At 50.8% G+C, this 12,243-nt stretch overlaps 1 protein-coding gene across 1 annotated transcript in view; it reads left to right on the top strand.

Moving 5' to 3' along the window:
- The window catches only part of MORN3 (MORN repeat containing 3), a 24,709-nt gene extending 20,089 nt beyond the window's left edge, over positions 1–4,620 (top strand). The window contains exons 3-6 of the mRNA XM_017872060.1: positions 1,263–1,422; positions 2,766–2,950; positions 3,212–3,292; positions 4,360–4,620. Coding sequence (XP_017727549.1) covers positions 1,263–1,422; positions 2,766–2,950; positions 3,212–3,286 — 420 coding nt within the window. The 3' untranslated portion in view covers positions 3,287–3,292; positions 4,360–4,620. The remainder of the gene's footprint in view (positions 1–1,262; positions 1,423–2,765; positions 2,951–3,211; positions 3,293–4,359) is intronic.
- The last annotated feature ends 7,623 nt before the right edge of the window (positions 4,621–12,243 follow it).

The following is a 12,243-nucleotide window of genomic DNA, read 5'->3' on the forward strand; positions in this document are numbered from 1 at the left end:
ATTTTTTTTTGTATTATATAAATAATTAGAATCACATTTCAGAAATGTGCCCCAAACTCAGCAGCCAGAATTTTAAAACTTTAAAAAATACATTGAATAATTTTTCTTTTTGGGAGCTGAAATTGGTTTATATGTGTATAGTAGATCAAGACCAAGGTTTTTGTTAATATTACGGTATACAGTTGTGAGAGATAATGCACAAGTTATGCTCTTTAAGGTCATGAATAATTATGGCCAACCTTGGCCAAAAAAACAGGCATCCTGTGAGTAGAAAAAAAAAAAAGATTAGGGGGGGGGGCACACTGATCAGGTGGGTGGTTTTTTTTTTTTTTTTTTGAGACAGCGTCTCACTCCGTCACCCAGGGTACAGTGCAGTGGCAGGATCTCAGCTCACTGCAACCTCCATCTGCCAGGTTCAGATGATTCTCCTGCCTCAGCCTCCCGAGTAACTGGGATCACAGGTGCCACCATCATGTCCAGCTAATTTTTTGTATTTTTAGTAGAGATGGGGTTTCACCATGTTGGCCAGGCTGGTCTCAAACTCCTGACCTCAAGTGATCCACCCACCTCGGCCTCCTAAAGTGAGTCAGTGAGCTACAGCGCCCTGCCTAGATGAGCGATTTAAAGAATCCTCTGGCGCTGTAGGGGCTGCGTGATGCATGGTGGGGTGGGGATGAGAGAGGAGAGGGTGGGTCAGTGAGAAGGGACTTTAATGACCAGCTGGATGAAGGCGGCTGCAGAGGGACAGAGAGAAACAGAGCATGAGGAGATCCTTCAAGACATTATCAGCAGGCACTGTGGCTCACGCCTGTAATCCCAGCACTTTGGGAGGCTGAGGCGGGCGGATCACTTGAAGTCAGGAGCTCAAGACCAGCCTGGCCAACATGGTGAAACCCTGTCTCTCCTAAAAACACAAAAATTAGCAGGATGTGGTGGTGCATGTCTGTAATCCCAGCTGCTTGGGAGACTGAAGCAGGAAAATCACTTGAACCCGGGAGGCGGAGGTTACGTGAGCCGAGATCACAGCACTGCACTCTAGCCTGGGTGACAGAGCGGGGCTCTAGCTCAAAAAAAAAAAAAAAGAAAAAAAGAAGACACGATCCTCCGCTAAGACACGACCCTCCGCTTGGACATAGGGCTGAGGAAGAAGGAAGAAGCTGGGGTGTGTGGCTCTGGGGGTGCCTGGGAGGACGGCGGGCTTTCCTGGTTTGGCGGGGCGTGGCGGGGGGGAGCCCTGAGTAGTAGCATCTTCGTGCTTTCAGGGTTATGGGATCCAGTTTTTCGGACCCAAGGAGTATTATGAGGGTGAGTGGTGTGGCAGCCAGCGCAGCGGGTGGGGCCGCATGTACTACAGCAACGGCGACATCTACGAGGGACAGTGGGAGAACGACAAGCCCAACGGGGAGGGCATGCTGCGCCTGAGTGAGTACCCCGCCCCCGCTGACCCCGCCCACATGACCACGCCCCCGGCAGCGAGCTGGCCACGCCCATCTGGTCCCACAGAGACAGGCCACACCCCACACTCTTGTCCCACACTGGCCCTTGTGCCAATGTGGGACAAGAGAGGAAGAGGACCCTATCCCTTCCCTCAGTCACAAAAGGTCACATATATATGATTCTATTTATATGAAATTTTCAGAACACGCAACTCCATAGAGACAGAAAGTAGACTAATGGTTGCCTAGGACTATGGGAATGGTGAGGTTAGCGGGTGTGGGGAATGGCTGCTTAATGGGCACGGGGTTTCCTTTTGGGGTGACTAAAACGTTTTGAAAGTAGATAGAGGTAATGGTTGCACAGCATTGTGAATGTACTAAATGCCACTGAACTATACACTTCAAAATGGTCAACTTATGTTATATGAACTTATATCCCAATTTTAATAAACAGGCCAGGCGCGGTGGCTCACGCCTGTAATCCCAGCACTTTGGGAGGCAGAGGTGGGCAGATCATAAGGTCAGGAGTTTGAGATCAGCCTGACCAACGTGGAGAAACCCCATCTATATTAAAAATACAAAAATTAACTGGGTGTGGTGGTGGGCACCTGTAATCCCAGGTACTCAGGAGGCTGAGGCAGGAGAATCGCTTGAACCTGGGAGACGGAGGTTGCGGTGAGCTGAGACTGGGCCATTGCATTCCAGCCTGGGCTACAAGAGCGAAACTCCATCTGAAAAAAATTTTAAAAAACATTTAAAAATAATTAAAAGAATAAAAACAGACTGGGCACGGTGTCTCCCGCCTGTAATCCCAGCACTTTGAGAGGCTGAGGCGGGTGGATCACCTGAGGTCAGGAGTTCAATACCAGCCTGGCCAACATGGAGAAACCCCATCTCTACAAAAATACAAAAAATTAGCCGGGCATGGTGGCACGAACCTATAATCCCAGCTACTTGGGAGGCTGAGACAGGAGAATTGTTTGAACTCAGGAGGCAGAGGTTGTCACTCAGGCTGGAGTACTGTGGGGCAATCTCAGCTCATTGCAGCCTCAACTTCCTGAACTTAAGCCATCCTCCCAACTCAGCCTCCCGAGTAGCTGGGACTATAGGTACACACCACCATGCCCAGCTAATTTTTTAAAAATTGTTTTTGCAGAGATGGGGTCTCACTATATTGCTCAGGCTGGTCTTGATCTCCTGGGCTTACGAGCCTCCTATCTTGTCCTCCCAATACGTTGGGATTTGCACGGAGCTCTGGAAGAGCGACCCCTGGGGGTCTAGCTTAGTTTGGTGTACCCTGCACCACACCTCCCTGTCCTTTCCCCCCAGAGAACGGGAACCGCTACGAGGGCTGCTGGGAGAGAGGCATGAAGAACGGGGCAGGGCGTTTCTTCCATCTGGACCACGGCCAGCTGTTTGAAGGCTTCTGGGTGGACAATATGGCCAAGTGCGGGACGATGATGGACTTTGGTCGTGACGAGGCCCCTGAGCCCACTCAGTTCCCCATTCCTGAGGTGGGCAGCCCTCACCAGGGCCCTGTAGCCACACCCAGACAGAGACAGAAGCCAGCACCCCCAGCCATGCCCAGCCCAGACCTGCCAGGCCAGCCCAGCCCAGACAGGGAACAGACAAGGTTTTGTTTTCAGTCAGGGCATCCCTAGCGAGAGAGGTGGCTCCTGATGAGGCTGGCAGCACCCCACAGGGCAGGCAGCACCAGTCAAGGCTGGCAGCCTGGGTCCTGCTCTCCAAACCAACTTCTTGGTATTTCCCTCCAGGTCAAAATCCTAGACCCTGATGGTGTGCTGGCGGAAGCCTTGGCCATGTTCAAGAAGACAGAGGAAGGAGATTGATGCCAGGTAAGAGGTGGGCATGCCTGCCACGTTCTGATGTGGCTGAGGCTGCTCCAGGGCCTGGAACAATGCACAGATCTCCTGGGGTCTCCAAAGGGCTTGGCGTAGGGGAGTGGGGGAGCAAGATCAGAGCGGGCGGGCTTCTTGCCTCCTACAGTCCAGGTGTCCTTTTTGACTCTTCCTCTTCAAAACCCGTTTCGGCCGGCCATGGTGGCTCTTGCCTGTGATCCCAGCACTTTGGGAGGCCAAGGCAGGCGGATCACTGGAGGTCAGGAATTCAAGACCAGCCTGGCCAACATGATGAAACCCTGTCTCTACTAAAAATACAAAAATTAGCCAGGCATGGTGGCAGGCACCTGTAGTCCCAGCTACTTGAGAGGCTGAGGCAGGGGAATCGCTTGAACCCGGGAGGTCTCCATCTTGCAGTGAGTTGAGATCACACCACTGCACTCCAGCCTGGGTGACAGAATGGGACTCCGTCTCAAAAAAACAAAACTCGCTGGGCACGGTGGCTCACGCCTGTAATCCCAGCACTTTGGAAGGCCGAGGTAGGTGGATCACGAGGTCAGGAGTTCAAGACTAGCTTGGCCAAGATGGTGAAACCCCATCTGTATTAAAAATGCAAAAATTAGCCGGGCGTAGGGGCAGGCATCTGTAATCCCAGCCACTCAGGAGGCTGAGGCAGAGAATTGCTTGAACCCGGGAGGTGGAGGTTGCAGTGAGCTGAGATTGTGCCACTGCACTCCAGCCTGGGCAAGACTCTGTCTCAAACAAACAAACAACAAACAAAAAAACCATTTCACTGAAGACCAGTACATTCCAGTCCTGCTCGAAACCTTCTGTTTGCACCCTGGGCCACATAACTGGGCTGGGCACGGGGTTGAAAGGAGGTGGCCTTCTGGCTTCTGAACACCCTGGAGTAAGGCAATTGGCCTTCAGCCTCCATTTGCACATCTGTCCAGTGGGGTCTTGTCCAGTCCAAGCCCTCCTGAGCACGCTGTGAGGGTTTGAGGAGAAGACATTGGTACAGCGTCTTTCAAATGCCAGCTCCGCTATCCCCCTCTCCCCTGCAGAGAAAAAAAGAACGCTTCAGGAGAAATTCGAGCCTGCGTCACCTGATCGCTCAGACCAGAGCGGCTCTGCTCTGTCTGGAGGAGTCAGCAGCGGCTCCTGGCATACCCCTGGCACCCTCAGAGGGCCCCTCACTGCCCCCAGCACTGGGTCGTTCCTTGCCAATAGGAAGGCCGGTGCTTCTCTCCCAGGCTGGCCTCAAGACCCTCTTCATTCTCTGATCTCATCCTGGAGTGCATGAGAATAAAGAATAACCAGGTGGTGTAAGCCTGGGCCTATGGGGTAAGGATGGGGCACTCGAGGGGGCTCAGGAGGGGTTTCAGGTTTAGAGGAGGGAAGACCTGCCTTGGCTGGGCTGCCTGGGCTTAGCTGGGGGGAGTAAGGGGGCACGGTCTTTTTTTTTTTTTTTTTTGAGAATGGCAGTCCTCGGGCTCTGGTCACCCAGGCTGGTAGGTGCACGGGCCAGATCTCAGCCTCACTGCAAACTCTGCCTCCCGGGTTTACACCATTCTCCTGCCCTCAGCCTCCGAGGTAGCTGGAACTACCAGGCGCCCACCACCTCGCGCCGGCTATTTTTTGTATTTTTTTAGTAGAGGACGGGGGTTTTCACCGTGTCTAGCCAAGCATGGTCTCGATCTCCTGCCTGACCTCAGATCCGCCCGCCTCCGGCCTGCCCATAAAGGTGGGATACGAGGCTTGAGCCACCGCGCCCGGCGCCAGGGCAGTCTTCCGTAGCCGGCCGTGCGACGCGGGCTCGATTCCCTGGGTTAATCCCCAGCAGCTGCTGTCTGGGAGGCCCAAAGCGGTAAGAGGATTGCTTGAGCCAGGAGTTCGAGGACCAGCCTAGGGCAACAGTAGCAAGACCCTGTACTCTACAAAAAAATTTTTTTAAAGGTATCAAAACGAAAGGAAAAAGAAAAAAAGAGAAAGAAATGGCAGGGTCCCTGTGAGATAACCTAGATAACCCAGAGAGAAGGTCTGCATCCTGACACACTGGCTGCCAAGATTTGAGATTATAAAATTTGCTGACCATTTCTCAACCTAACACAGGGCTCTCAACCTTGAAATCCCATGGAAATTTTACAAAGTTGTGGAAGCCCAGGTCTCATGCCCAGAGATTCACAGATTCACATCTAATTCATCTGGGGTGAGGCCTGAGCTTTCAGAAAATTCCCCAGGTGATTTTTTTTTTTCCCCAGTAGTCTCCCTCTGTCGCCCAGGCTGGAGTGCAGTGGAACGATCTCGGCTCACTGCAACCTCTGTCCCCCAGGTTCAAGCAATTCTCCTGCCTCAGCCTCCCGAGTAGCTGGGATTACAGGCATCCACCACCACACCCGGCTAATTTTTGTATTTTTAGTAGAGATGGGGTATCACCATCTTGGTCAGGCTGCTCTCGAACTCCTGACCTTGTGATCTGCCCACCTCGGCCTCCCAAAGTGCTGGGATTACAGGAGTGAGCCACTGAGCCTGGCCTTTTTTTTTTTTTTTCCTGAGATGGAGTCTCGCTCTGTTACCCAGGTTAGAGTGCAGTGGCACAATCTCAGCTCACTGCAACCTCCGCCTCCCTGGTACAAGCGATTATCCTGCCTCAGCCTCCTAAGTAGCTGGGATTACAGGCACCTGCCACCATGCCCGGCTAATTTTTTGTATTTTTAGTAGAGACAGGGTTTCACCATGTTGACCAGGATGGTCTCGATCTCCTGACCTTGTGATCTGCCCGTCTTGGCCTCCCAAAGTGCTGGGATTACAGGTGTGAGCCACTGCTCCCGACCGAGCAGGGCAACATTCTTGAGAGATCAGATGTTCTCTTGCATAATGGGCAGGTGAGCTCTGGAGTCACACTGCCTGGGTGTGAATCTCGGAGCTGTGTTTTCTTGGGGATGTCACCCAGACTGTTCTGTAGGTCCCCTCACTTGCAATATGGGGCATTAACAGTACTTACCATCTGGGGTTACTGTGGTTAGTTACTGTGAGGATGAGATAAGGCGGTGGTTTTAAACTGGGTAGGATTTTGTCCCCCCTCAGCCCCATTCTTTCTTGGGGACATTTGGCAATGTATGACATTTTTGATGTCACAACAGGCAGGAAGAAGGTTACTGGCATTGAGTGAGTAAAGACCAGGGATGTTGTTAAGCATGGTGCAATGTCACCATGCTACCAAAAAAAAAAAAAAATCAGCACCGGTAATCCCAACTACTTGGGAGGCTGAGGGAGGAGAATCGCTTGAACCTGGGAGGCAAAGGTTGCAGTGAACAGAGATCGCGCCATTGCACTCCAGCCTGGGCGACACAGTGAGACACACCATCTCAAAAAAAAAAAAAAAAAAAAAAAAAAAAGTTGAAAAACCCTGAAATACCATGATTCTAGCTAAGAATTCAGCAAGAGGCACATAGCACATAGTAAAGCCTCAATAAACACCACTGACCTTACTGAGGTTCTCTCTGGCCCCTAAGTCATAAGTGGGTGGCCTCACTAAGGGTGTGGTTCTCAGTCTGTACCTCTGGCACTGGGAAGCCCCGCCTGGCCACCCTAGAATGCACAACTAATCATACCTTCCAGATACGGAGCGCTCACTCTATTCCAGGCCCTGTGCTGGCAGCTTCGCGGCAGGCGTTCTCTCCTGGGACTCCCCGACAACAGTGAGCTGTCTTGCTATTCCTTCCATTTTAGAGGAGGAAACTGAGGTTCAGGGAGGATCACAAGTCATCAAGCTAGTACTGTGCTTAAACTTAGGTCTAGCTGCTCTAAATATGCGGGAGAGTGTATATAAAGGGTTACCATTTTTTAAAAAAAAGTCTAGCACTTTGGGAGGCTGAGGCAGGTGGATCAAGAGGTCTGGAGTTCGAGACCAGCCTGAAAAACATGGTGAAACCCTGTCTCCACTAAAAATACAAAATTTAGCTGGGTGTGGTGGCATGCGCCTGTAATCCCAGCTACAAGGGAGGCTGAGGCAGGAGAATCACTTGAACCCAGGAGGCAGAGGTAGTGGTGAGCCAAGATCACGCCGAGCCAAGATCACACTGCTGCACTCCAGCCTGGGCAACAGAGTAAGACTCCATCTCAAAAAAAAAAAAAAAAAAAGTGGGAAGAGGGTGTGCTTGTTTATGTGTAAAATGTCGCTAGATTTGAACACAATAAACTGGCAAAGATGGTTGTCTCCAGGGAGAATTGGGGACTTGGGAACAGGAGCTGAAGAACAACTTTTCTCTGTTGTGTTTGGAAGTATGTGAATGTATTATGTATTCAAAATGTAAAAAAAAAAAGGAAGTTAAAGAGACTGTGCTCCTAGCTAGGAGTGTTTGTCTAAGTTGCCTGGGTGTGAGAGCACCTGGGGTGCTTTGTTAGAAATAGATTCCAAAGACACACCCAGACCTACTTAAATCAGAATCCAAGGGCTTCGAAACCTGCATTTGACAAGCCAGGCTGATAAGTCTTGAGTCTGGGACAGTTTGGGAATAAGAACCCAAGACAACAGGATCCTAGCCCAGAAATGATTCCAGCTGGATCTCACATCCCTGCGGAAGTAGGGAGGTGGCTGTCTTAGGGGAATACATAAAAGATGTCCAGGACGGCCGGGCATGGTAGCTCACGCCTGTAATCCTAGCACTTTGGGAGGCTGAGGCAGGTGGATCACCTGAGGTCAGGAGTTGGAAACCAGCCTGGCCAGCGTGGTGAAAGCCCATCTCGGCTAAAAATACAAAAATTAGCCAGGCGTGGTGGGTCATGACAGTAGTCCCAGCTACTCCGGAGGCTGAGGCAGGAGAATCCCTTGAATCCAGGAGGCAGAGGTTGCAGTGAGCTGAAATCATGCCACTGCGCTCCAGCTTGGGCAGCAAAGGTTCACAGAGGTCCCTCCCCCATCCTACTTGATACCCTTCAGAAGTATGGATTAGGCCAGGCGCGGTGGCTCACACCTGTAGTCCCAACACTTTGGGAAGCTGAAGCGGGTGGATCACATGAGGCCAGGAGTTCAACACTAGCCTGGCCAACATGGTGAAACCTCCATCTGTACCAAAAAATACAAAAATTAGCCAGGCGTGGTAATGTGCACCTGTAATCCCAGCTACTTGGGAGGCTGAGGCAGGAGGATCCTTTGAACCTGGGAGGCGGAGGTTGCAGTGAGCCAAGATTTCGCCACTGCACTCCAGCCTGGGTGACAGAATAAGACTCCGTCTCAAAACAAAACAAACAAAGAAGTGTGGATCCCGGAGCATGTGACACAGGACTCCAGATGCTGCTGGAGGGAAAAGGAAGGTCCCCTTCCCCACCCAGACTATGAAGCTGCCGTTCACTGTGTCCCAGTCCGCACAGGCCAAGAACTCAAGGCCACACTTTCCAAATTGTGTTTCTCCAGAGTCTTGGGGTTCTGTGAAGCACCTGGGACAACAATGATAGGAGAAAGAGAAATATCAGGCCTGCCGATGCTCCACCCACATTTCACTTCAGCCAGACTACATTATTTTATAAAGCTAATTAAAAAATTGGTTTAAACTGTTCTTTTTTGAGACAGGGTCTCTCACTTAGGCTGAAGTCCAGTAGCACAATCAAGGCTCACCGCACCCTCTACTTCCCAGGCTCAAGCAATCCTCCCGCCTCAGTCTCCTGAGTAGCTAGGATTACAGGCGCGTGCCTCCACACCCAATTAATTTTTGTATTTTGTGTAGAGACAGGGTTTTGCCATGTTGCCCAGGCTGGTCTCAAACTCTTGGGTTCAAGTCATCTACCTGTCTCGTCCTCCTAAAGTGCTGGGATTATAGGCATGAGCATAATCACTTTATATATTAGGTGTTTGGGACAGACAAAAATCTCAAACTCGAAGGCCTAATGAGGCCAAGAAAGTCACATGAGTGAAGCTGGCCTGGTGTGAGATAAGAGGGAGTGCTGGGGACTGTGGAAAAAATAGGCCCTGGGGAGAGTGTAGCTGCAGTGCAGCTGCTGCTCGTTGTTGCTCTTTAAGAAGGTGGTCCCATGCAGCTGGGGCTTCCAACATTTCTTTAATGTATGTATGTATGTAATGTGTGTATGTATTCATATATTTATTTGAGACTGAATTTTGCTCGTCGCCCAGGCTGGAGTGCAATGGTGCGATCTTGGCTCACTGCAACCTCCGCCTCCCAGGTTCAAGTGATTCTTCTGCCTCAGCCTCCCAAGTAGCTGGGATCACAGGTGTGCACCACCACGCCTGTCTAAATTTTGTACTTTTAGTAGAGATAGGGTTTCGCCATGTTGGTCAAGCTGGTCTCAAACACTGCTGACCTCAGGTGATCCACCTGCCTCAGCCTCCCATAGTGCTGGGATTACAGGTGTGAGCCACCACGCCTGGCCGCCCATTTCAAACAAAGCCAGAATCAGCCCAGGTAAGATCTTTGTGAGGGCCTAGGCTCTGAGTCAGACTATCCAGGTTCAAATCCTGGCAATTTACTTAACTTCCATGGGCATGAATTTTACCTTTGGCAAAGTGGAGCTAATAATAGTACCCACCACATAAGGGTGCCGAGGGTGAAATGAGTTGATGCATAGTGCGTAGAATAGCAACTGCACATAATAATAATAATTATTTTTTTGAGATGGAGTCTTGCTCTGTTGCCCAGGCTGGAGTGCAGTGGTGTAATCTCAGCTCATTGCAACCTCTGCCTTCTGGATTCAAACAATTTTCCTGCTTCAGCCTCCTGAGTAGCTGGGATTACAGGTGTGTGCCAACATGCCCAGCTAATTTTTGTATTTTTAGTAGAGACAGGGTTTCACCATGTTGCCAAAGCTGGCCTTGAACTCCTGTGATCCATCAGCCTTGGCCTCCCAAAGTGCTGGGATTACAGGTGTGAGCCACCATGCCCAGCATTTTTTTTTTTTCTTTGAGACATCTTCCTCTGTTGTCCAGGTGGGAGTGCTGTGGCGTGATCTCAGCTCGCTGCAACCTCCACCTCCCGAGGTCAAGTGATCCTCCTGCCTCAGCCTCCTGTGTAGCCGGGATTACTGTGCACTACCATACCTGGCTAATTTTTGTATTTTTATTACAGATAGGGTTTCATCATATTGGCCAGGCTGGTCTTGAACTCCTGACTACAAGTGATCTGCCCGTCTCAGCCTCCCAAAGCGCTGGGATTACAGGTGTGAGCCACTGTGCCCGGCCGATATTCTCATGTTGTTATTTTTGAGACAGAGTCCCATTCTGTCACTCAGGCTGGAGTGCAGTGGCATCATTACTGCTGACTGCAGGCCTTACCTTCCAGGCTCATGCAGTCCTCCCACCTCAGCCTCTCAAATAGCTGGGACTGCAGGTGCACCACTACCATGCCCAGGCAATCTTTTTGTTTTTTGTAGAGACAGGGTCTCAAGATGCCCAGGCTGGTCTTGAACAACTGGGCTCAAGCGATCCTCCCACCTCAGCCTCTCTGTATTGAGATCACAGGTGAGTCACCATGCCCTGCTTATTTTGTTATTTTAAACAAATCCTGATAAAAATCTCACATAACATTCCTGCCCAAATGCACAATCTGATTATAATAATGAGAAAACATCTGGGCCAGGCATGGTGGCTCATACCTGTAATAAGATGGGAGGATAGATCTCTTGAGCCAGGAGTTTGTGAGCAGCCTGGGCAACACAGTCAGTCCTTGTCTCCACAAAAGGTGAAAAAAACAGCCAGGGCAACATGGCAAAACCCTGTCTCTACAAAAAATATGACAATTAGCTGGTGGCTCAAGCCTGTAATCCCAGCACTTTGGGAGGCCGAGACAGGCGGATCACGAGGTCAGGAGATCGAGACCATCCTGGCTAACACGGTGAAACCCCGTCTCTACTAAAAAATACGAAAACTAGCCGGGCGAGGTGGCGGGCGCCTGTAGTCCCAGCTACTCGGGAGGCTGAGGCAGGAGAATGGCATGAACCTGGGAGGCAGAGCTTGCAGTGAGCTGAGATTGCGCCACTGCACTCCAGCCTGGGCGACAGAGCGAGAGTCCGTCTCAAAAAAAAAAAAAAGAAAAGAAAATTAGCTGTGCATGGTGGCAGCCACCTGTAGTCCTAGCCATTTGGGAGGCTGAAGTGAGAGGACTGCTTGAGCTTGGGAGATCAAAGCTGTAGTGAGCTGTGATCATGCCACTGTACTCCAGCCTGGGTGACAGAGTAAGAGCCTGTCTCAAAAAAAAAAAAAAAAAAAAATTTAAAGACAAAGGCTAGCCTGGGTGCCGGGGCTCACAACTGCAATCTCAGCACTTTGGGAGGCCAAGGTGGGAGGATCCCTTGAAGCCAGGAGTTCAAGACCAGCCTGGGCAAGAGAGAGGCCCTGATTCTACAAAAAATACAAACATTATCCAGACGTAGTGGCATGTGCCTAGATTCCTAGCTACTCAGGAGGCTGAGATAGAAGGATTGCTTGAGCTTAAGAGGTTGAGGCTGCACTCTAGTGTGGGTGACAGGGCAAGTCCCTGTCTCAAACACAAACAAACAAACAAAAAAAGGCTGAGGAATTGTTCCAAATTAAAGGAGACTAAGGCTGGGCGCAGTGGCTCATGCCTGTAATCCTAGCACTTTGGAAGGCCAAGGTGAGTGGATCACTTGAGGCTGGGAGTCTGAGACCAGCCTGTCCAACATGGTGAAAGATCTTCTCTACTAAAAATACAAAAATTAGCCAGGTGTGGTGGCGGGCGCCTGTAATCCCAGCTACTCAGGAGGCTGAGGCAGAAGAATCACTTGGACCTAGGAGGCAGAGTTTGCAGTGAGCCAAGATCACGCCACTGCACTCCAGCCTGGGCGACAGAGTGAGACTCTGTCTCAAAAAAATAATAATGAGCCGGGCGCGGTGGCTCAAGCCTGTAATCCCAGCACTTTGGGAGGCCGAGACGGGCGGATCACGAGGTCAGGAGATCGAGACCATCCTGGCTAATACG

Source organism: Rhinopithecus bieti, unplaced genomic scaffold (assembly GCF_001698545.2).
Source record: "Rhinopithecus bieti isolate Rb0 unplaced genomic scaffold, ASM169854v2 scaffold_6776, whole genome shotgun sequence".
Taxonomy (NCBI): Eukaryota; Metazoa; Chordata; class Mammalia; order Primates; family Cercopithecidae; genus Rhinopithecus; species Rhinopithecus bieti.